General features: G+C 43.6%; 2 protein-coding genes across 4 annotated transcripts; one reads left to right on the top strand and one right to left on the bottom strand.

Moving 5' to 3' along the window:
• The first annotated feature begins 689 nt into the window (after positions 1 to 689).
• LOC108024007 (ATP-binding cassette sub-family D member 3) lies at positions 690 to 9,993 on the top strand. 3 transcript variants are annotated; one of them, XM_017093749.3, is made up of 9 exons: positions 690 to 812; positions 1,335 to 1,512; positions 7,405 to 7,517; positions 7,577 to 7,767; positions 7,857 to 7,954; positions 8,020 to 8,483; positions 8,544 to 8,973; positions 9,033 to 9,207; positions 9,275 to 9,993. In XM_017093749.3, exons 2-9 carry the CDS (start codon positions 1,400 to 1,402, stop codon positions 9,686 to 9,688), a joined length of 1,998 nt encoding a protein of 665 aa, XP_016949238.1. In that variant the 5' UTR covers positions 690 to 812; positions 1,335 to 1,399; the 3' UTR covers positions 9,689 to 9,993. The 3 variants fall into 3 exon arrangements, with proteins under 3 accessions (XP_016949238.1, XP_016949239.1, XP_050744281.1); XM_017093750.3 differs by having other exon boundaries at positions 729 to 1,059; XM_050888324.1 differs by lacking the exons at positions 690 to 812; positions 1,335 to 1,512 and adding an exon at positions 4,998 to 5,097.
• A 186-nt stretch (positions 9,994 to 10,179) lies between these two features.
• LOC108024006 (uncharacterized) lies at positions 10,180 to 13,319 on the bottom strand. Its single transcript, XM_017093748.2, has 5 exons — positions 12,259 to 13,319; positions 11,481 to 12,191; positions 11,028 to 11,422; positions 10,737 to 10,971; positions 10,180 to 10,669 (listed from the first exon to the last, which is right to left on the bottom strand). Exons 1-5 carry the CDS (start codon positions 13,225 to 13,227, stop codon positions 10,376 to 10,378), a joined length of 2,604 nt encoding a protein of 867 aa, XP_016949237.1. The 5' UTR covers positions 13,228 to 13,319; the 3' UTR covers positions 10,180 to 10,375.
• Between the last annotated feature and the right edge of the window lie 7,931 nt (positions 13,320 to 21,250).

Genomic DNA, 21,250 nt, shown 5'->3' with positions numbered 1-21,250 from the left:
CCGTTTTGTGCCTCCTCACTGGCCCTGCAGATATCACAATCATTTGTTGTGCTGACTGGCCTCCATCAGATAAGAAAGAAGGGTGCCGGGTGACCCCTTTTTGTCAACTCATGGGTGGCGCAAGGGAACTGCCGGGTGCCTTCGATAAGCTGTGGATAGAAAGGTCTAGAACGCTCATTGTGGAAAATCATGACATGACCTGTGGAGTGCAAGTCTTGATCAAATTGGATAGTCGGATAAAGAGTTGATCCTTTAAATGAAGGTTTTGAAGGTTGAAAATTAATATCAAGTAAATTTTCAAGTTTGGGGTTTTTAAGATGACCTAACCTTCCCCATATTTTTATTTTCTCTTAAAATATAAATTTACCAGTGATTAGAATGTGTGTGAATACGAGATATTAAGCGGATTTTAAAACTCCTTACTTTTATAAAGTAACTCAAAACCAGAGCTCTTACTAACCCTCCACTGAAACTTTTACCAAAAATAAAATATTAAGAGATAAACGTAAGGTCTATTAAATTCAGTATAAAAATATATGCACAATTATTTAAACTTTCAAAACTTTAAATTTTAGCTACTTTTCACGATACAATCCAGTGGATAGTCGATACTTCATTCGATTCATGCTATCGCCCTAGTGCCATCCCAAAAATAAAGCCAGATCTGGCGGGGAAAATAGCTGCGCCAGCAGCACTGGCCCCACTTGGCCACCACTGGCACAGATCGAACTACAGTTAGTTGCCTGCTGGCTTTTGCGCGTCGAACGTTTCACCTACGAAAGATTTCCCGACTTGGCCGAGCAGAGAAGAGTGTAATTACCAAACAAAGAAATGCGCCTGGCTCAAATTGAATAAATAAAAGCGCCCGCCGTGTGTGACAATCACTTCGACCACCCCCTTTGGCCAGAAAAGGAGCGCCACCAGCAGCGGCAGAAGAGGAGCAAGAAGAAGCACTAGCCGTAGTAGTGGAAGAAGAAGCAGCAGCAGCAGGCAGTCAGGCTGTGGCAACGGGAGAGAGCGAGAGGGGACTAGGCAAAGACAGGGCTGTTGGACAACCAGGTGTTTACATCCTGCTCTCCGCCGTCTGTGTGTGTGTGTCCCTGTGTGTGCGTGTGTGTGTGTGTGTCCGTTTGTCGTCATCAAGAAACAGAGAGAAAAATCAGATAGAAGTTTGTGCAATAAACAATAGTGACAGTCGCGCCTTTCCCATTTTATTTATCTAAATATTTATTTCTATTTTTTTTTCTAATTTTTTCCCTGTGCCCCCCTCACGTGCGTTGGTTAAACCATCGAAACATCGTCAAAATACCATATAACCATATACCGACTTGAAGTGCGAACGCGGAAGACGCGAATTCCGAATTCCTGAGTTCCCAGTTCCAAGCGCAGAGACAGCAGCATGGCCCCGGCTCTGAGCAAGTTGGCCAACAACCAGAGCGCCATCGTCGGCGTGGCGGGCATGACGGCGGCCCTCTGGATAATCGCCTATGGCAAGATGTCCAACAAGAAGCGGTGAGTAGGCCCCCCATCACATGCTCCCTCTTAGAGTTCCCGAATTTCGGTTTTTATCTTAGACTTCATTGTGCCCGCATCGCTCGGCGAAAATGTATGGTCCGGTATTGTATCCATATATGCACCATACGAACCGCTGGTATTGGGAAAGGTCTCGGTCTTGGCCACCGAGAATTCCGTGATATTGAAAATGATTTATTTGCACACACCGCACACTCTTGAAAATCGCAAAGTCGCCGAGTGTGCGCTTATAGGCGTGCGTATGTTTGGCCGAACATACGATGGCGTAGTGGGTCATCTGGTGGATTTCAAACTGGTTTTTTGGTTCGTTTTCCTCCACACTGGATGCACTTCCCCGCCACTCTATTCCGGTTTCAATTGATCCGTCCTCCACTGCACAGTGGTCCTAAGCAGGTTTTTTTTTGGCCAAAAAATGTTCCCTACGTTGTAGGTTATACACTTTTCAAATACTTTAGTTGGGAGGTTTTTTTTATAAAAAATTAAAATTAAAAAATTATTTTCATTAAGGTATAAATAATATATAACTATTAAAAAACTCAACAAATTAAAAAAAAATTGATATAAAAACAGCTCTTTTTAAATGTTACATATTATATTCAACCATTTAGCATAAATTTAAACGATAATTTTAAATATTTCACTTTATTTTGATGATATTTAAAAGTAGTTTAATTTAAAATCGCACTAAGCTTACTGAAATACTATAATCCCTGCAGATTTTTATACTCGTTACTCGTAGAGTAAAAGGGTATACTAGATTCGTCGGAAAGTATGTAACAGGCAGAAGGAAGCGTTTTTGAACCCATAAAGTATATAAGTTCTTGTTCAGGATCACTAGCAGAGTCGATCTAGCCTTGTCCGTCTGTCTGTCCGTATGAACGCTGAGATCTCGAAAACTATTAGAGCTAGAATATTCATACTTGGCAGGCAGATTCCTGGGCTTCCTACGCAGCGCAAGTTCAGCGATAATAATAGTAAAAATATGTAAAAGGTAATTTTTGCGCACAAATACACTTGTTTATCCCACTGTGCAGTGGCTAGATTGCACGGACATCTAGTGGAGATCAAGGCCATCCCATCCCTTGGATTTCATTCTTGCAATATTTTCCAGCTTTCCTGCTGGTGAAGCTAAGGAAAGCTAGGTAAACCTTCAGCAATCCCTTTACCCAAGGCTTTGCTTCTAATGGATTACCAAGCTTACTTCGCACACGTCATTAAGAATTTAGAGCACCACTTCGAGGGCTCTATGTTTGCTCAAGGATTTCCCAATCGACCACTTGGGAACCCAGCCAAGGGCCACGTTTCCGTGTTTGGATGGACTTGGTCTCTGGGGCCAATCTAATCGGTATCACGCCCAGACTGCAATACTCCATATACAGCCGCGTTATCGGCACTCGTGCCGATTATGCTCTTGTTAACGCGCCCGATATCCGGCCATACTTGATGTTCAGGGTTGGCCCGCGGAACTCCCCGCCATCCGGCCATTCCAGCTAATTGAAAACTGAGTGAGGGCTTCAAAGGGAAGGGCGATATTCGTCTATTTGCATGACAGAGCCAATTAGTTCGAGAGATTGGGGCGGAAAAGTCGAGTGCACAGTCACTGCGGCTGCATGTGCCACTCGATAATTGCGGCTGTTACTCCGATTAATCCGATTGTGCGATTATTCCGATATCAGGAGTCCACTCGACAGCCCAGCCAGCTCTTTGCGCACCTTCTGCACGCCGGTCTGGATATAAGTATGCACTGCACTTTGGCTGGCCATCGAAATTAAAGACTTTTAATGGGCTCTAGGCGGCGGTTGTTGTTTTCCTTTTCCCCTTTTTTTTTTGTTTTTGCCGAGGTGCCGCCACTTGTTGTGGATGGCCGGCAAATTTATGCGCCATTCCATATTCGACTCCCTACTTTCCATGGACTGACTCACAGCGGCACAATGGATCCAGTGATTGGACACTCCGAAGTCCAGTTCTTCGTTAAACCGGTTTTTATGACTCCAATAGGGGTTTTTATATCATATTTAACGTTGTTGTACGTTATCTAAGGCATGTTTCTTATATAGATTGTTTTTCCCCTACTTATTCTACCACTTTTGATCCCATGAAGGACACCGTTTCCCCTTTTTCACCTTCAATTTTTTTTAATACAATTTTGACGGCTTTTTTTTATTGTCATTGCTTTCAAAATTAATAAAACATATTTGGAATTATTTTTTGCCTACTTATCCTATCATTTTTGATCCTATGAAGGACATAAGTCCTGTTCTCTTTTTCACCTCAATTTTTTTTTTTAATATATGATTTAAATATGACTGTTTTCGGCTTAGCATTAGTGGTAACAAAATATAATCAACTAATTAAAATATATTTTAAATTATTTTCCGCTACTTATCCTATTATTTTTGATCTTATGAAAGACATAAGTCAAGTTCCCTTTTTCACCCTTAAAATATATTTATTTAAATATATAATTAACTACGTTTTTTTATAGCTTAGCGTTAGTGGAAACAACATATAATCAACCAATTCGCGAATTTTAATAATAGTTCCTCTATAAAGATGGAGATCTCTAAAGTAGGAGGGTATTTTGCCAGTCTGAAAGGCCCAACTAGTTGGTTTATGATTAGTATGAGCGTTTATATGGTATCGAATATTTCCGAGGCCCTTTTCACCAGCCGTTTTTATGGCCCCCTATCGGGCTATGGCCCTGCCTTATGTTCCTTATAATACCTTAACTTGGAGCAATAAATATTAGTAGCTGAGTAAATTTGACACCTGATATGAGAAGAAGGGCTTCCTTCAAAGGCGGCTACCGCGAAGAGCATCCCCCATCCCCCATCCCCGGGCGTCGTACTACACCCATGCACATCCGCGCGCCTGTCCGCGAGTCCAACCACTCTGACGTCCAGTCCAGCGCAGCAGCCTGGCCTGCAATCGAACACGTAATAACCGGTGGGCAGTTTGCTCTGCTGTTGCAACACACACACTTCGCGGTGTGTGCATGATGACACCCGAGTATAAAACATAAACATTACAGTCGTACCTTTTAATGACTTGCGACGGACGCATAACACTGGGCACTCCGAAGACACTAAAAAAAAGAAATAGTGGCTTCTGGTTTCGTTTTGCCCCCCCTTTCGGCTCTTTTGTGCCGCCGGCAGAGGTGGAATAAGTGTTAATTTGTGTAAACCTCGCTCTGTTTTCTGTTTTGCCCAGGTAGACACATTCTCGCCCCGTCCGCTGTTGCGTAATACATGTAGTTCCAGAGTTTCGCCGAGTTCCCGCAGAGATTCACTCGGCTAAATGGGTCGGGGAGGGGAGCGCTTGGCCCCGCTCATAGGGCCAGGCACCCCGAAAGCCGAAGATGCAGTCTCGCAAATCGTGCAATTTGTATAATTGCGTGAAATGAGATCGTAATTCCGATGCAGATTCGCAGTCGAGCTCTGACATTTGCACCTATCGATCCGGCGATCCGCCGATCCGGCGATCTGCCACGTTGCCAAAGCCTCTCTCTTTCTTTTCCCCATCTTTCGACGCTGAGTTGGTGTGCGTTCGCCCGGCCAACAGGTGGTGAGTGTGTGGCCATGGCTATCTCCGGTTCGGCGAGTGTTTATCAGACATTAGCGCGATAAGGGCCACAGTTGCGGAAAGAGAAGCGCGCCGAACTTTGATTTGTATCGAAGTCGCCCGGCGTATCTCTATCTGAGTCAGGCACCCAGTTGATCTTCCTCGTGCGGGGGGTTCATGGGAAGATCGCCGGCGATTACAGAAAGGGAGCTTGGCCGGATCGAGTGGCCAGTGGGGAGGGGGCAGGGGAAGTGACCTATGGACCCAAACACATGTTCCACGCCAAGGCGGTGAAAACAAGTTGAATATACGAATTAAAAAAAAGTTAAATCACACGAAAGCCAGACAAACGGCCTGTTAGATGGCTGGCAATATATATATGTACATATATAGGTAAATAGAATAGCTCGATGAATAATTCAGAGATCTGCGCGGCGATGTCGAAGAATCAACCAAGTCATCACGACTCGTCGGTTTTTTCTTTCACTTTCTCGCCTGGAAGCCAGATAACCACGGCGCGAGCTTTGTACTTTGCTTGGCCCAACATTGCACCGCCCACATCCCATAGACTTCGAACCGGGTCCGCTGCGATCGCGATCCGATTAGGCGATCCCCAGTCGGATGGTCGAGTGGCGGGGCGGCAGGAGACGAAACTGAAGCAAAGACCTTCGTGTTGAGCTGGTCAGCGCTGCTGGTGCTCATAATTGGACGCCGCTTTCCACTGGCCCCATGATCTGGTTGTGATTACACCCTCCAATTACAGTTTTCCGTTTTCATTCTGCGCTTTCGAATGTCTTTGGTAACGGAGTGGGAAAATACCGAGCCAAATACTTGGGTATATAGTGGTAATCTTCAATAGATAAGGGATCTCCCGAGAAGATAAATTATGGGGTTTTCACTGGCCCCGTTGTGATTACACCCTCTAATTACAGTTTTCCGCTTTCAGTTTTTACTTTCGAATATCTTAAAGTAATGGAATGGAAAAATACCATTCCAATTACTTCAGTATATACTTAGTATTTAGTGGTAAACTTTAGGTGATCACCTGATACTGGCTTCATGATCTTATTATAGTATTCCCCTTTCGTTTTGTACTTTCGAATATCTTATGTTGAAAGACTTAAAAATACTATACCAAATATATCGGTTTCAACACAGTATTTAATGGTAACTAAATCAAGGAGTTTTTACTATGATGTTATTATGATTGCACTCTTTAATTGTACTTTGCCTCTTTTATTTTGTACTTTGGCATATCTTTAAATACCAAAATACCAATTTTGGCGGTATTTACCCAGTATATATTGGTAATCTTCGATGGATAAGGGATCTCCTGAGAAAATAAACTAGAGGATGTTCATGGCGCCATGATCTGACCCTCTAATTACAGTTTTCGTTTTCATTTTTTACTTTCGATTATCTTAAAGTAATGGAATGGTAAAATACCATTCCAAATAATTCGGTATATAGTATTTAGTGGTAAAATTTAATAGCTTTTTAAGGGATCGCCTGAATTAATAACTGAGAACTGGCTTCATAATCTGACTTTGATTAAACCGTCTTAATATAGTACTCCCATTTCGTTTTGTACCCCTTGTTTTGCTATATACTTTCGAGTATCTTAAGATACAAGAATAGGAAAGTATCATACCAAATCTATCAGTATATACCCAGTATTGAAAGATGCGCTTCAGCAAATAATGCACCTCTTGGGAAGTAAATTTTTGTGTGTAAATAACACGAATATCTACCCCCACTATAGTTAATTACTGTACTATACTTCAAGAGGCATTACGAATATGCAGGGGTGATTATGCAGTTTTATTTCCACCCTATCAAGAGCTGTGTAAAATATCATAGCTCATCTAGGCGACTTAGTGGCGGTATTTAACCACACACCAGCACTGCAAGCAATGGGGTTTATGGAGACGTAAAGCACGTAGTTCATTCTTTACTTACCGGGCGATGGAAGCGACTTGCTAGCAGAAGGCAAAGGTTGATATTCAAATGCACCATATAAACAGGGTGCTAAGCGATTGCAATTTATTTCACAAATAAGCCAATAACATTGGCAATTTGTTAGGTATACTTAGTAGGGACTGTTGCCAAGTGTAAAATATTGTTAAAATAATTATAAGTTCTCAAGAAGTCAAGGAACCATCGAGGATCCCATTATTATATAATAATTTTATTATGATGGTATACCTCATTTAAGAGGTTTCCTATCAGTTGAAATGAAAGGATCCTTCTTTATCCTGTTTAAAGTATTGATTATTATTTTTCAATCATTATTTGTGTATTTTATTTCAGAAAACCCGGCTATGAGGATAAAATCCAGTACACAATCGCGGAAAAGAAGGAGAAGAAGGCGTCGAAGGCGCACGTGAACTCAGTATTCTTTAAACAGTTGCGAAAGCTGCTCCGTAAGTAGTTTCGATCATGGGCCCTTTCCTTATAAACTGATCTCGTGACCTCCCCATAGCCATCCTCATTCCGGGCTTTTGGAGCGTTGAGACTGGCCTGCTCTTCCTGGTGGCCGCCGCACTGATCGGTCGCTCCGTGAGCGACATCTGGATGATCCAGAACGCGACTGTGGTGGAGAGCACCATTATACACATGAACCGCACCAAGTTCAAGTCGGCGCTGCTCAAATATCTGACGGCTCTGCCAGCGGTAAGGGATTGATAGAGCAGTGGCCCGCCTGCTCTCCCACTGCCCTGCTGAAGATAACCACCTACTAACCATGGTTCTTTCTCTGCCAGATCTCTGTGGTGACCAACGTCCTCAAGTGGAGCTTGGGCGAGCTGAAGCTGAGGTTCCGCACCAACCTCACACATCACCTGTACAATCAGTACCTAAAGTGAGTGCCATTGTGACCCTAAACATGCCTTATAGAATGTGAAAACTCTTTTTTCCCCCTTGCAGTGGCTACACCTACTACAAAATGTCCAATCTGGACAACAGGATAGCCAACGCCGACCAGCTGCTGACCACGGACATCGACAAGTTCTGCGAGAGCGCCACGGATCTGTATTCGAACATCAGCAAGCCCGTGCTGGACATCTTCATCTATGTCTACCGCCTGACCGTGAACCTCGGCGGCAAGACGCCCTCGATCCTGATGCTCTACCTGCTGTTCGCCGGCGTCTTCCTCACCCGCCTGCGCCGACCCACCGGCCGCCTGACCGTCGAGGAGCAGAAGCTGGAGGGCGAGTTCCGCTACGTGAACAGCCGGCTGATCACCAACTCGGAGGAGGTGGCCTTCTACCAGGGCAATGTGCGCGAGAAGCTCACGCTGCTGGCCAGCTACTCCAAGCTGCGTTCGCACCTGCGCAAGTTCCTCGAGTTCCGCGTCAGCATGGGCATCATCGATAACATCATTGGCAAATGTGAGTGTGCACCATTGGCGGCTCATCGGGCACTTGATTCTAAAACGCTGTCTCCCACAGATTTCGCCTCCATTGTGGGCTTCTATGCCGTGTCCATTCCCTTCTTCGCGGAAAACCACCCGCTGCTGTCCGGGGAGCAGAGTGGCCAGCGTCTGCAGGCCTACTACACCTACGGCCGCATGCTGGTCAAGCTGGCGGAGGCCATTGGCCGCCTGGTGCTGGCCGGACGCGAGATGTCCCGCCTGGCCGGCTTCACCGCCCGCATGACCGAGCTGATCAAGGTGCTGGGCGACCTCAACAAGGGCACCTACGAGCGCACCATGGTCAATGGCAACAACATCACGCAAAGTGCCAGCGGCTCGGCGGCCAGCGACTTTGGGCCCAACAAGGGCATCATGTGCTTCGAGGACAACATCATTCGCTTCGAGAAGGTGCCTCTGGTCACGCCCAACGGCGATGTGCTGCTGCAGGAGCTGACATTCGAAGTGAAGTGAGTGAAGAGTCAGGGAAAGGGTGAAGGATCATACTCATATAGCCCACTTTCTGTAGATCCGGCACAAATGTCCTGGTGTGCGGACCCAATGGCTGTGGCAAGTCCTCCCTGTTCCGCATCCTCGGCGAGCTGTGGCCCACGTGGGGCGGCAAGGTGACGAAGCCCTCGCGCGGCAAGCTCTTCTACATACCTCAGAGGCCCTACATGACGCTGGGCACACTACGTGACCAGGTGAGATGCAACGAGTCATCCAATAGTAGTAGATCCTTAATAACCCGCTAAATGCCTGCCTCGCCAGATAATCTATCCGCACACGCGCGAGGACATGCGCCGCCAGGGCCAGAGCGACGAGGATCTCATGCACTACCTGGACATCGTGCAGTTGACCTATCTGGAGCAGCGCGAGAACGGCCTGGACGCCATCGAGGACTGGATCGATGTGCTGTCCGGCGGGGAGAAGCAGCGCATCGCCATGGCCCGACTCTTCTACCATCGGCCGCAGTTCGCCATCCTGGACGAGTGCACCAGCGCCGTTTCCGTGGACGTGGAGGGCAAGATGTACAGCTACTGCCGCGAGGTGGGCATCACGCTCTTCACCGTCTCGCACCGCAAATCCCTGTGGGCGCACCACGACTACTACCTGCAGTTCGACGGCCGGGGCAGCTACGAGTTCGCGACCATTGACCAGGACAAGGAACACTTTGGCTCCTAAGGAAGTGCGCCCAGTCGCCAAGCCTCCAATCCCAGATGACCAGGACCAGTTCTCCGCCCGATTCCTAGCTGTAACTCCGGTGCTGGCCACTCCCGCTTCGCCTCATCCAGCTCTGGCTCCACCTGCTCCCGCTCCTCCTCCATTTCGGTGCACTCTGTATATACCGAGACGTGTATATATGTTCTGCGAGGTGGCAAACCTTTCTTGTTTCAATTGTGATTGTTTCCTTTGTACGCGCTATTCCACAGTTTATTCCGTTTTTAATATAATTAATAGCCCCAACCGCTGGGATTTTAGATGTGTAACTTTCGAGAATCGAGCTGGTGTTAGAGATGTAAGATGTAAGCGTAAAGTAGTCGAAGGGCGAGGGGCCACGGACGTTGGATGAGCGTTTGGAGCGCCTCTTAGTTAATGACACACCCATACCTGTAGACCGCACAAGTCCCAAATCATGCGCGCATAGACAACCTATAGTAATTTGTAAACTACACTTGGCTTATTCAATTGTTTTGTATTTTGGTTTTTTTTTAAATTGGATTGGAATTGGAACCTTGCACGGCAACGATGAATTGCAGTATACAGTGCAAGACGCAATAAATGTATATAAATATAAAACAAAAAAATGAGTTTTTGATGCCGACTGATGGTTTAAGTGGATTGCTAATCTATGCTAGTTTAGAACAGGGGTCAGGCCTTGCGTTTCGGCTTTTTGCTCTCCATCAGACTCATAATGGTCTTGCGCAAGTCCTCCGTCTCCTTTTGCTCGTTCTCGAGTTGCTCGATCTGCTCCTTTCGCTCCTGCAGCTGCGTCTCCAGCACGGAGACCAGGTCCTCCGACTTCTTGCACGCCTCCCGCTGCTCCTCCAGCGCCTTGTGCGTCTTGGCCAGCTCTCGCTCGCGCTCCTCGATGGTGCGCAGCTTCTCCTTCATGTCCTGCTCGTAGGCCAGCATGGACTTCTTGAGCTTGTCGATGCGAGAAGTCTGCAAGTAATAGCGGAAATTAATGAATACTCGGAGAGCTTTAGGCACTTGATAGCCTTGCACTTACGTTATCCTTGTTGTGAGCCTCCAGCTTGGTCAGCTCCTCGGTCTTGGCGTTCAGGCTCGAACGCAGCTCATCACAGTCCTTTTTCAGGTCGGCAATCTCGGAGTTCTTTACCAGCTGCCGACGTTCCATGGCCTGCAAATTGCATGAGGTCTCGGACATCTGCTTCAGCAGGTTGGTCATGTTGCTCTTCAGTTCGACCTTCTGCTGTTTGAGATCCTTGCACTGGGTTTGCAGCCTGGTCAACAAGGAGGGTTTTAATTTGTTTAGCTTATGGAATCTAGCTCCACTCACCGCTCTTGGCTGATGAGCAGCTCAAAGTTGGTGGACTGAAAGCGCTCTAGCTCGGCGCTTTGAACGTGGGCCAGTTGTGTGCCGGCGACCAGCTGCTGGCCCGCCTGCTCCAGCCGCTGCTGCAGGCTCAGGACGGCGCCGTTTAGGCTGTCGATGCGGTGGTTATACAGCTCGATAACCTGGGAGACTGGGGCCGATGCCAGTTCGTTGCGCCGCAAGATGCCGCCGATGTTGTCCAGCAGCGCGTTCACCCGCTGCGACATGTCCTTGTCGATGAAGGTGCGGTGACCCTTGAGGATCGAGCTGAGATTTCGCCACTGTTCGGCCTGGTCGCCGCAGACTGCTGAGGACTGCGCCATCAAACCGCTTGGATTACTGGTGATGGCAGCCACATGCTACGGGGGAGAATATGAAGTAGTTGTTTGATGGGATTCTACGAAAAACACTGCTCACCTTGGCCACCGCTGCCTTGGGAAAGTCCTCGAACTGTGCGATTTGGAGAACGGCGGCCACCAGCGGTTCGCTTTTGCTGACCATGCCGCGGGCCAGGCAGTACTGCAACTGTGGCTGCCCCAGCAGAGCGCAGCACTTGTCCAGGTACGCCTTCTTGGCGATGCCGGCCACATTGACCAGCAGCAGCAGGCAGAAGCAAGCCTTCTCCACATCGCTCTGCGCCAGACTCTGTGTGCTGAGGTACTGGGGAACTAGGGCGAGCGGGGCCGCCAGGATCTTGTCGAAGTACGACTCGGAGATCTTCGACAGCACCAGCTTTTCGGTCTTGGCCTCCTGCAGCAGAACGATCAGCAGACGCAGAGTGGCCAATACTTGGGAGGGCTTGGTGTCCGATCGCTCGGCACTGGCCACTAGACTGACCACATGCGAAGGATCGCGGGCCACGAGCTGCGCCACCGCCGATCGCTTGCCCAAGCGCAACAGGGTCCAGAGCAGCTCAATGGCCGCCACGCCACACAGATCCGAGCTCAACCATTCGCTGACCATCTCGTACAGGCGCGGTGTGATCGAATCCAGGCTGATGGGGCTGCTGCTGTCCTCGGAAAGCTGCAAGATGTAGCTGATGAGGCGAAAGACGAGGCCCAGGCAAATCTGCTGGTGTTTGCGCGTCTCCTCCTGCGAGTCGTCCATGCCGCTGCGCGAGTCGATTTGCTGAAAGTGGGGAGAGCAGTGTGAGAAAGGCTTTTCACGGCAGGACAACGGGGCAAAGGCAACTCACGTCCAGCAGCTTCTCCACATCCGCGCAGAAGTTGCTGTGCGACAGCATCGCCCGATGGAGGCCGGCATGGGCCTGCGAGTCCAGCAGAAAGTCCACGATGTGCCGCAGCTGGGCGACGTTCCAGTGCTTGAGGCAATCCTCGATGCCGGCAAAGGACATGCCCAGGAAGGTGTACAGCTCCTGAAGCTCGAAGGCGTACACGTCCTCGGAGAGGATGATGAGCATCTTGTAGGCCAGCAGGCCGTAGGTTTGGATGGCCCGGCAGAAGGCCGATATGTTGACGCTGCGCAGGAAGAGGAACAGCACGGCGAAGTTCTTATAGCAGAGGTTCACCAGCACGGAGAGGGCGAGCAGAACGTGCGAGTCGTCGTCGTCGTCGCGGACAGAACCACCACCGTTCGAGGCACTCGCACCGTCACCCGTCCCCATCACGATGCCCACCAGGTGCTCGATGAGGGCCGCCAGGTAGGGCTCCTCCCAGGCGATGTGGATGCCGTATGTGAGGTCCTGCAGCAGCACCAGCAGCCGATGCACTCGCTCCACACGCTTCGTGCGCCGTATGAGCACGCCCAGCAAGGGGACAAAGCAGAAGCTCTCGACGATCGCCTGGCGTGCCTCCAGATTGAGGCTGCAGTGCTGCACCAGGCCGACGCAGGCCCACAGCAAATCGCCCTCGGTGGCCTCGTTCTCCAGAGCGCCCATCAAGGCGTGCAGGTCGACGTAGAAGCGGGCCAGCTCCAGGTTGCCCGGCGAGGGGGCAAAGTGCACCGGCTGCACCTTGGTGCCCAGTAGGGCCACAGAACGCTGCACGTAGACCAGGGACTCCTCGGAGCGCTGCATCATGAAGGCGGCCGCCCGCGCCCTGAACTCACGCACATAGCCGATGGCCAGCGAGGCACCCGCGTCCTGCGGCGAGTCCACGCCGCTGCTGCCACCGCCGGTTGATGTGTGGTTCCGTAGCGTAGCCATACGGTGCCGTTCCACTATCAAGTTTCGCAAAAAAAACCGAAGCGTCGAACTGAAAATATTTTCGAAACTTGTCGATAGTTTGCCGCTAGCCAGATCGATAACAAGCGGCGTTATCGATTGGCAGGGGGCGCAGCCCTGGTCGAATGGGTAACTTTTCTGCAGTGCTGCAAATGGCATACAGTTGCTTAACGGTATTTTGAAATGAATATCACTTTAAATCGCTTTTTCCCGCTAATTTGATTAAATAATTCTTGTTTTCAATATAATGGAATATGATAATCTAATTCCAGCTATGCTAAATATATCACAAATATCTATGGGTTTTACTGTACGCCTTGATTTGGCAAAACAGCGAAATCTAAATACCAAAAAATCCAAAAAAATTTCAAAAACCCCATTACAAAAAATCCAAAAAATTTCCAAAAAATTAAATTTATTGAGGGATTGGGGTCGTTAGCAGAGGTCGCCCGCTGCTCAAAACAGTAGGTCTTTCTGCTTTGCGCCTTGAATTGGCTAAACTACGATTAAAAAACTACGAAAAAAGGAGAATTTTTCGCAAAACCCTAAATCCTAAAAAATCCTGATGGACCCCCTAACAAAAAATCCAAAAAAATTTTAAATTTAAAATATTTTTTCCAGTGATGGGGATCGTTAGCAGAGGTCGCCCGCTGCTCAAAACAGTAGGTCTTTTCACTATACGCTTTAAATTGGCTAAACCACGAACAAAAAACTGCGAGAAAAGGAGCATTTTTCGCAAAATTCTAAATCCCAAAAAATCCTGATGGACCCCTTACAAAAAATTCAAAATCTTTTTATCTATCTATCTATCTATCTATCTATCTATCTATCTATCTATCTATCTATCTATCTATCTATCTATCTATCTATCTATCTATCTATCTATCTATCTATCTATCTATCTATCTATCTATCTATCTATCTATCTATCTATCTATCTATCTATCTATCTATCTATCTATCTATCTATCTATCTATCTATCTATCTATCTATCTATCTATCTATCTATCTATCTATCTATCTATCTATCTATCTATCTATCTATCTATCTATCTATCTATCTATCTATCTATCTATCTATCTATCTATCTATCTATCTATCTATCTATCTATCTATCTATCTATCTATCTATCTATCTATCTATCTATCTATCTATCTATCTATCTATCTATCTATCTATCTATCTATCTATCTATCTATCTATCTATCTATCTATCTATCTATCTATCTATCTATCTATCTATCTATCTATCTATCTATCTATCTATCTATCTATCTATCTATCTATCTATCTATCTATCTATCTATCTATCTATCTATCTATCTATCTATCTATCTATCTATCTATCTATCTATCTATCTATCTATCTATCTATCTATCTATCTATCTATCTATCTATCTATCTATCTATCTATCTATCTATCTATCTATCTATCTATCTATCTATCTATCTATCTATCTATCTATCTATCTATCTATCTATCTATCTATCTATCTATCTATCTATCTATCTATCTATCTATCTATCTATCTATCTATCTATCTATCTATCTATCTATCTATCTATCTATCTATCTATCTATCTATCTATCTATCTATCTATCTATCTATCTATCTATCTATCTATCTATCTATCTATCTATCTATCTATCTATCTATCTATCTATCTATCTATCTATCTATCTATCTATCTATCTATCTATCTATCTATCTATCTATCTATCTATCTATCTATCTATCTATCTATCTATCTATCTATCTATCTATCTATCTATCTATCTATCTATATATCTATCTATCTATCTATCTATCTATATATCTTTCTATCTATCTATCTATCTATCTATCTATCTATCTATCTATCTATCTATCTATCTATCTATCTATCTATCTATCTATCTATCTATCTATCTATCTATCTATCTATCTATCTATCTATCTATCTATCTTTCTATCTATCTATATATCTATCTATCTATCTTAGTTTTATGGTATGTAAGTAACTTGCAATATTTTCTGATTTCTGCCTGTAAGAGTTTTGTGAGCATCAGTTTTAACTACAATTATTTAAAGACTACCTTACTAAGTTTGAAACCAAAATAAACAAATTCTTAGCCTGCCAGTCCGTGTAACTTTTTAAAGTTCTTGTGCCTCCGAGGGTGCATGGACTACTTTCACTTTTTTTTTGGCTTGCCTGCCTCATTTTCGAAGCGATAAAAAAGCTTATGCTTATGCTTTCTGCACATTTCGGGCTCAGCCCATTGTCCACCCACCGCCCAATCAACAACAACAATGCCTAGAGCTGAAAGCATGCGTAATTCGAAGAGGGGGTGGGCAAGGCACATGTGGCTCCGCAGTGGAGCACCAACCCCGAAACCCCACCCAGCCCAAAAAAGCAGAGGGATGCTGTCCAGCAAGGAAAATTCGTTTTGATTTTGCATGGACTTTTCAAAATTTATGCGCTATTTGAAATGTAACGCACGTGTGTGCGAGTGTGTCTGTGCTGCTGAGCCCATGTGTACATATGTATATTTAAGCGAAATTAAATATCCAAAGGGGCCAGGGAAATGGAATTTAAGGCTTGCTGGACTAAAGTTGGGATAAGCCCGGAATTTAAGGAGATGCCAAGGTCCAGTGCTCGTGAATTGAATTCACTTCAGTGCTCAGAATCTGCGAAAATGTTTTTATCAAATACTTGATTCAAAATAAAAAGTATAATTAAGGTAATTAAAAACTAGACTTGTTAAAACAAATATTTGCATTGCCAAAAGTATTAACAAATGTGTAGCTAAGAAGTTTGATGCAGTGTTCTGCACACGAAAAATCTTTTGGGTTAAATTAACCACTGTATTGTACGTTTTACCAACTAAATAGTAACTCCCCCAAAAATACAACTTACCAATTAATAGTAGTTTTACTATTAAATAGTAACCCAAACCACAGGCACATATTTTTTAAAAATATTGTAATATTTTATCAAAGATAAAAAAATAGGAATACCAATAAAAAAGTTATTCCTTAAATTCAAAAAAATATTTATATTTCAAAATGGCCTAAAATTAAAGATATAATTTCCTATTTTAATAATTTTTTGCTTTCTACTTATTATTATAATTTTCTTTAAAGGACATCCCAGTTTTTCTCAGTGCTTAAATCCTGTTGGCACACACATGGCAAATTTGAATCGTGTGTATGTGCTGGCGTTGTATAGTGGAAAGTTTCAATATTGGCTCAGTCGGTGGAGTGGGAGTGGGGTTTTTTAGAGGGGCTCTTGGCAGGAGTAGGTGGGTGGTGGGTGGTGGGTGGAGTTCGTCCAACTGCCCAAAAACGCCCACAGTGACAGCACATAAGCACACACACACACTTACATACGTGAGCATGTGGCTGTCCTCGTGTACGCACATATATATATATTTACATTATTCATGCACACACACATTGGCACTTTTGAAAAATGCGTTTTATTCAAAGCGGAAGCATCGGGCTCTGACCAAGGGGTCGGCGGTGGGCAGTGGGCGGTGGGTGGTGGGTGGTGGGTGGTGTGCGTAATGTTTGGATGCTCCTGTCCTGGGGGCTTTCAGCCTTCAAGGTCTCGTCTTCCGTGCTCCCAGCAGATAGATTCCACTTTGCCTCGTTTACTTAACCCGAAATTTCAGATACGTTCGGAAGGCTTACTCTGGTTGCCAGAAGATACATTTCTGTAAAGGGAATTATAAAATTGCCTTCAAGTATGCTTAAAAACGGTAGCACAATTTATTTAAACTTTGAATAACACACTTTGAACATTGTTTGTATACACATGTACATTTAAGTGATTAAAAATAAATGTTAAAAAAATGTTAAAATAAAAGTGAATAATAAAAAACACTATAAAAATGCGTTCAATCATGTCCTATAGCTGCTATAATATCCTTTACAATTCCAATGATTAATGATTTTAAAATTCGTCTAATCTACATCACATCAATTAAAAAACATAATTGGATAATTAAAACGATTACTAAATTGGTTAAGTCATTGCATATTTTTTAATCGCAAATCTTTTTGTCTGCAACATTTGTAAATAGTTGCTCATATATCCAATATATCCCAATATACCCCCTAATTTTGGCGACAAATCGAAAAATTCGCATCTGATATTTGCACAACCATCAGAATCGGCGGTGTTTGCCGTGGAATGCGAGTGTGCTTGGCATGAGGCTAAGCTGCTTTTAATCGCAGCTAACAGCGAAAAGCGCTTTAAATGGCTTTACATTTTTTCCGGAGCCAAGGACTTCAAAGGTATTTGGAATATGGCAAAATACTGGTTGATATAACTAGCTTTCTCGCAAAATATGTTGCCTACTTACAGGCAGAATTGTTGATAATGTGCAATAAAATAAAAATTGAATGGGAATTATACAAGGTTTAAGAGGGTGGGAAGCACTACCGATCGTCGGACCTGCCCTCAAGAATCTTCGACTTTCACTCGTCTGCGCATCTGTGCTCGTCTTCCTGACCCGCCTCAATTCGTGTTGCCTTGTGACTTTCCACTTTCCGCATCCCACTCCCCGATTTTCCCATTTTCCAGAGGGAAAGCGAGTGCGGACTGCAGCGAATGCAGCCAAATCGGATTGTTCAATCAAAAGACTGGCCCACACCCACACACAAAACCAAAAATCATTGGGACAATGGAAAACGGACAGGAACCTGAATCGATTTTCAGGCTGCGTTACCGGCTTACCTGAAATGCCATTATTTTTCTTGATTTTCCAGTGGATTAGGTGTGCACAGTGAGAAATACTCTGTTTCTTTTGGGTATATAATGAAAATACCTAAAGAACAAAGGCATAAAGTTGTAATCTAATGGTTTAAGCTACGTTGGATTACCGTTTCGTATATGAAACCATCTTAGGCAAAAACAAAATTGTTCATTAAAAATGATATTTATTTTTATTATAAAAGTTTTCTCGGAGTGTAAGGAGGCGTTGCCGTCAGTGTGCTGAGGTGCAACGAAATCCCGTCTTCTGTGCTCCTTGTCCTTCCCACAGGGCAGTCTGAATAGCTTGGTATAGTATGGTATAGTTTGGTATGGTACAATAAATTACAGCCATATGACAGTCTAATGGTGGAAGGAGAAACTATTCTCTCGGGCGTCCTTGAGCCATTATTTTCAGTGTAATTGCAGTGCGTTTATGCGATGGTATACATCACGATCAAGCAACATATACCACAATTTATTATTGACAGCTATGTATAAAGGGAACAAATTTAAAAAGGATTCAACTAGTTAGAGAATTTCTAGAAGCCATATTATAATAACTTTAATTCAGATAGGGCTCAAAACTAATAAGGAAAATCTTAAATAAATAATATATGTAAGTTAGTAAAAAAAAGTCTCCCTTTTTATATTCATATAAAAACATTGCCTATCTTAAGGCGCATGTAATTATGAAAAATAACTGGCAAATTATCAGATTTATCCGATTTTTATAAGAAACTAAGAAAGGTGTTTACAAAAATTATTTTAAAGCTTAAAACTACTCTTTCTTCATTGGGAAACTAAAAACCTATTACGAAAATATCCAATCTTCTGATTTTTGTCACATGTTTAGATATCCCTGATAAACATCGTGAATTGGTCACGCATGAACGCCTGTGTCCGACCGCCCACCTGATTTAGGCTCTACCAAAGGCATTTCACCACCACCGACGACTGCAAGCAGTGCAAGTGCCTTCGGTCTTCGTCTATCAATCTCCGCCGTGGATTTTCCGAGCTCGGAAAACGCTTGGCGGTCGGGCCGTCGCCATCGCCTGTTGATTTCATTTCCCCGGCATCGATGGCGTCATCCAAATGATGCACGGCGCCTTTTAGTTGGACACGGTCTGCGTGATTCCGCCCCAGACTTTTCCTTTATTTTCCCATCCCCTGTAATCGAACCCGACCCCGTGTACCTGCTGCGCTTGAAGTACGTGAATCTACACTCGGGGAAATCGGTGATAGAATTGATGGTTAATAAAATTGAAATAAATATTGGTATTTATACTAGGAAAAGTCGGTGCGAAAATTCATGGTTATTGAAATCAAAATAAATATTAAATTAAAAATCTATAAATTCTATTTAAATATTTAGAAGCAAGTTTTCTAAAATTATTTATTATATTACTTATTGTTTTCAAATTAATATTAAAACTATGTTTTCTAAAATATTTATAAAATTAATTATTATTTAAAATTAATATTAAAAATGTGTTACATAAAAAATATTTATTTAGAAACTACACAAGTTACAAATATATCTGCCAGTGTAGATTAAAAACACACAAGCGAATGTACGTAATACAACTTTGGTAGGTTGCTTAAAATGTTGGTAGGTCATAATTAAAGTAAATAAGTACTTTTTTAGAGGGAAACCTAAAATTTAAAGCGACTAAAATAATTTTCGTAAAATGGCTTATATTTAAAACTGCCCCCTTTTCGCCCAGTAAAACTATAAGACTGTAGTTTACATTCTTTATTTCGGTTCAAAAAAATTCATTTCTCTGTCGTGTGTCTGCTAGTTGGCTTCCAATATTTTCTTGGCCTGACAATTTTGGATTCTCCTTCTGCGGGAAATGGGGGGGAGGGTGGTGAGGGCAGGGAGACCCGTCGTTTATATGTATGTACACATAAATGTATGTACAGGTTTATTTTCGAGATACATTTAGAGAGATACTTTTCGTTTCACTGCTGCGATTCTCGTGCATAAATTCATTCGGTTGCAGATCTTCGGACTGCAACTTTGGGGTACATTGAGATGTGCTTATTAGAGAACACACACACACATATATCAATATATATATATATTTGTATATGTAACACTGAGTTTTCCTAACTTTTATTATATAAAATCTTTTGTTAAAATTCCTGATACAAGTTGGGTTCTCTTGAGCTTTGTTGGCCTGGCTATAGGTTTGTAAAAATGTACAAATATCAATGCACGCACACACAACATACACGAAAAATAGTTGGTAATTATCGCCTACGATTCTGATTTTAATAGACTTTATCTGTGCGCTTTTTTTGAGTGTATGGTGGAGTAATAGGTACACGGTTCCTTGTCAAATTGTTGCATTTTTTATTACTATTTTGTTTTTTTTTTTCAAATTACTACTTCATACGGGTAATTCCTTAACAAACCGAATGGATTTCTACAAATATTTTTTATTTTGTGGTAAAAGCAATATTTAAAAAAAAAATGGGAGGATTTCTTTAAAAATAAGAATTCTTAAATGGAGCTGTAAAAATTGTATTTTCGAGTAAGTAAATCGAACTTCTATTCGGTTTGCAGAAGAACTACCCATACATAAATACACATTATGCATTTGGCGATTGTTCACTTTTCCCATAAACTCTTGGCGGTTTCAGTGTTCAGTTTTCACTTGGTGCTGCTTAAAAATTTCCTTTAAATATACCCGATCATCATGTTCGTATATGTGTGTATAATTTGTAGGTTTCATGCGGGTTTTGTGCTCCCTTTTTTTATTTAATAATTAATTGCTAAAATTTAACATGTAGTTGCTACATAATTCAAATATGTTTTTAGTTTCTCTCGTCTCATGTTTTCCTTCAAGAAATTGCATTTAGCTTGGATCGAAAGAGTCGTCATAATGCGAACCAAAGAGTTGCCTGCATCAAGTATTGCTTAGGTGTTCTGCCATAAGACCAATAAAAAAACTGCTACATTTACGCATAATTCTAAACACAAACGGGGAAGGAGAAATCGATTCGGTGACCCGAAAAGAAGTGCAGGTCCTGCAAGGTCGACTCTTGGCTGTGTGATAATGAATATTATTACGATAGTCTTAAGACTAAGACCTCGTGTTAGGGATGGGGTTTATCGGAACCAGCGGACAAATACATTGTTATAATGATTTTACTTGGGATGCGACATGATGTCCTTGCAGGAGCTCAGAAATCACTTGTTTCTTGATTCTAGTTTCTCAATTGGATTTTCGTTGCTGAGATAGACTGGGGAGTGGG

Source organism: Drosophila biarmipes, chromosome X (genome assembly GCF_025231255.1).
Source record: "Drosophila biarmipes strain raj3 chromosome X, RU_DBia_V1.1, whole genome shotgun sequence".
Taxonomy (NCBI): domain Eukaryota; kingdom Metazoa; phylum Arthropoda; class Insecta; order Diptera; family Drosophilidae; genus Drosophila; species Drosophila biarmipes.
The sequence above is the reverse complement of the archived record's forward strand: the minus strand, read 5'-3'. Positions and strand labels throughout refer to the sequence as shown.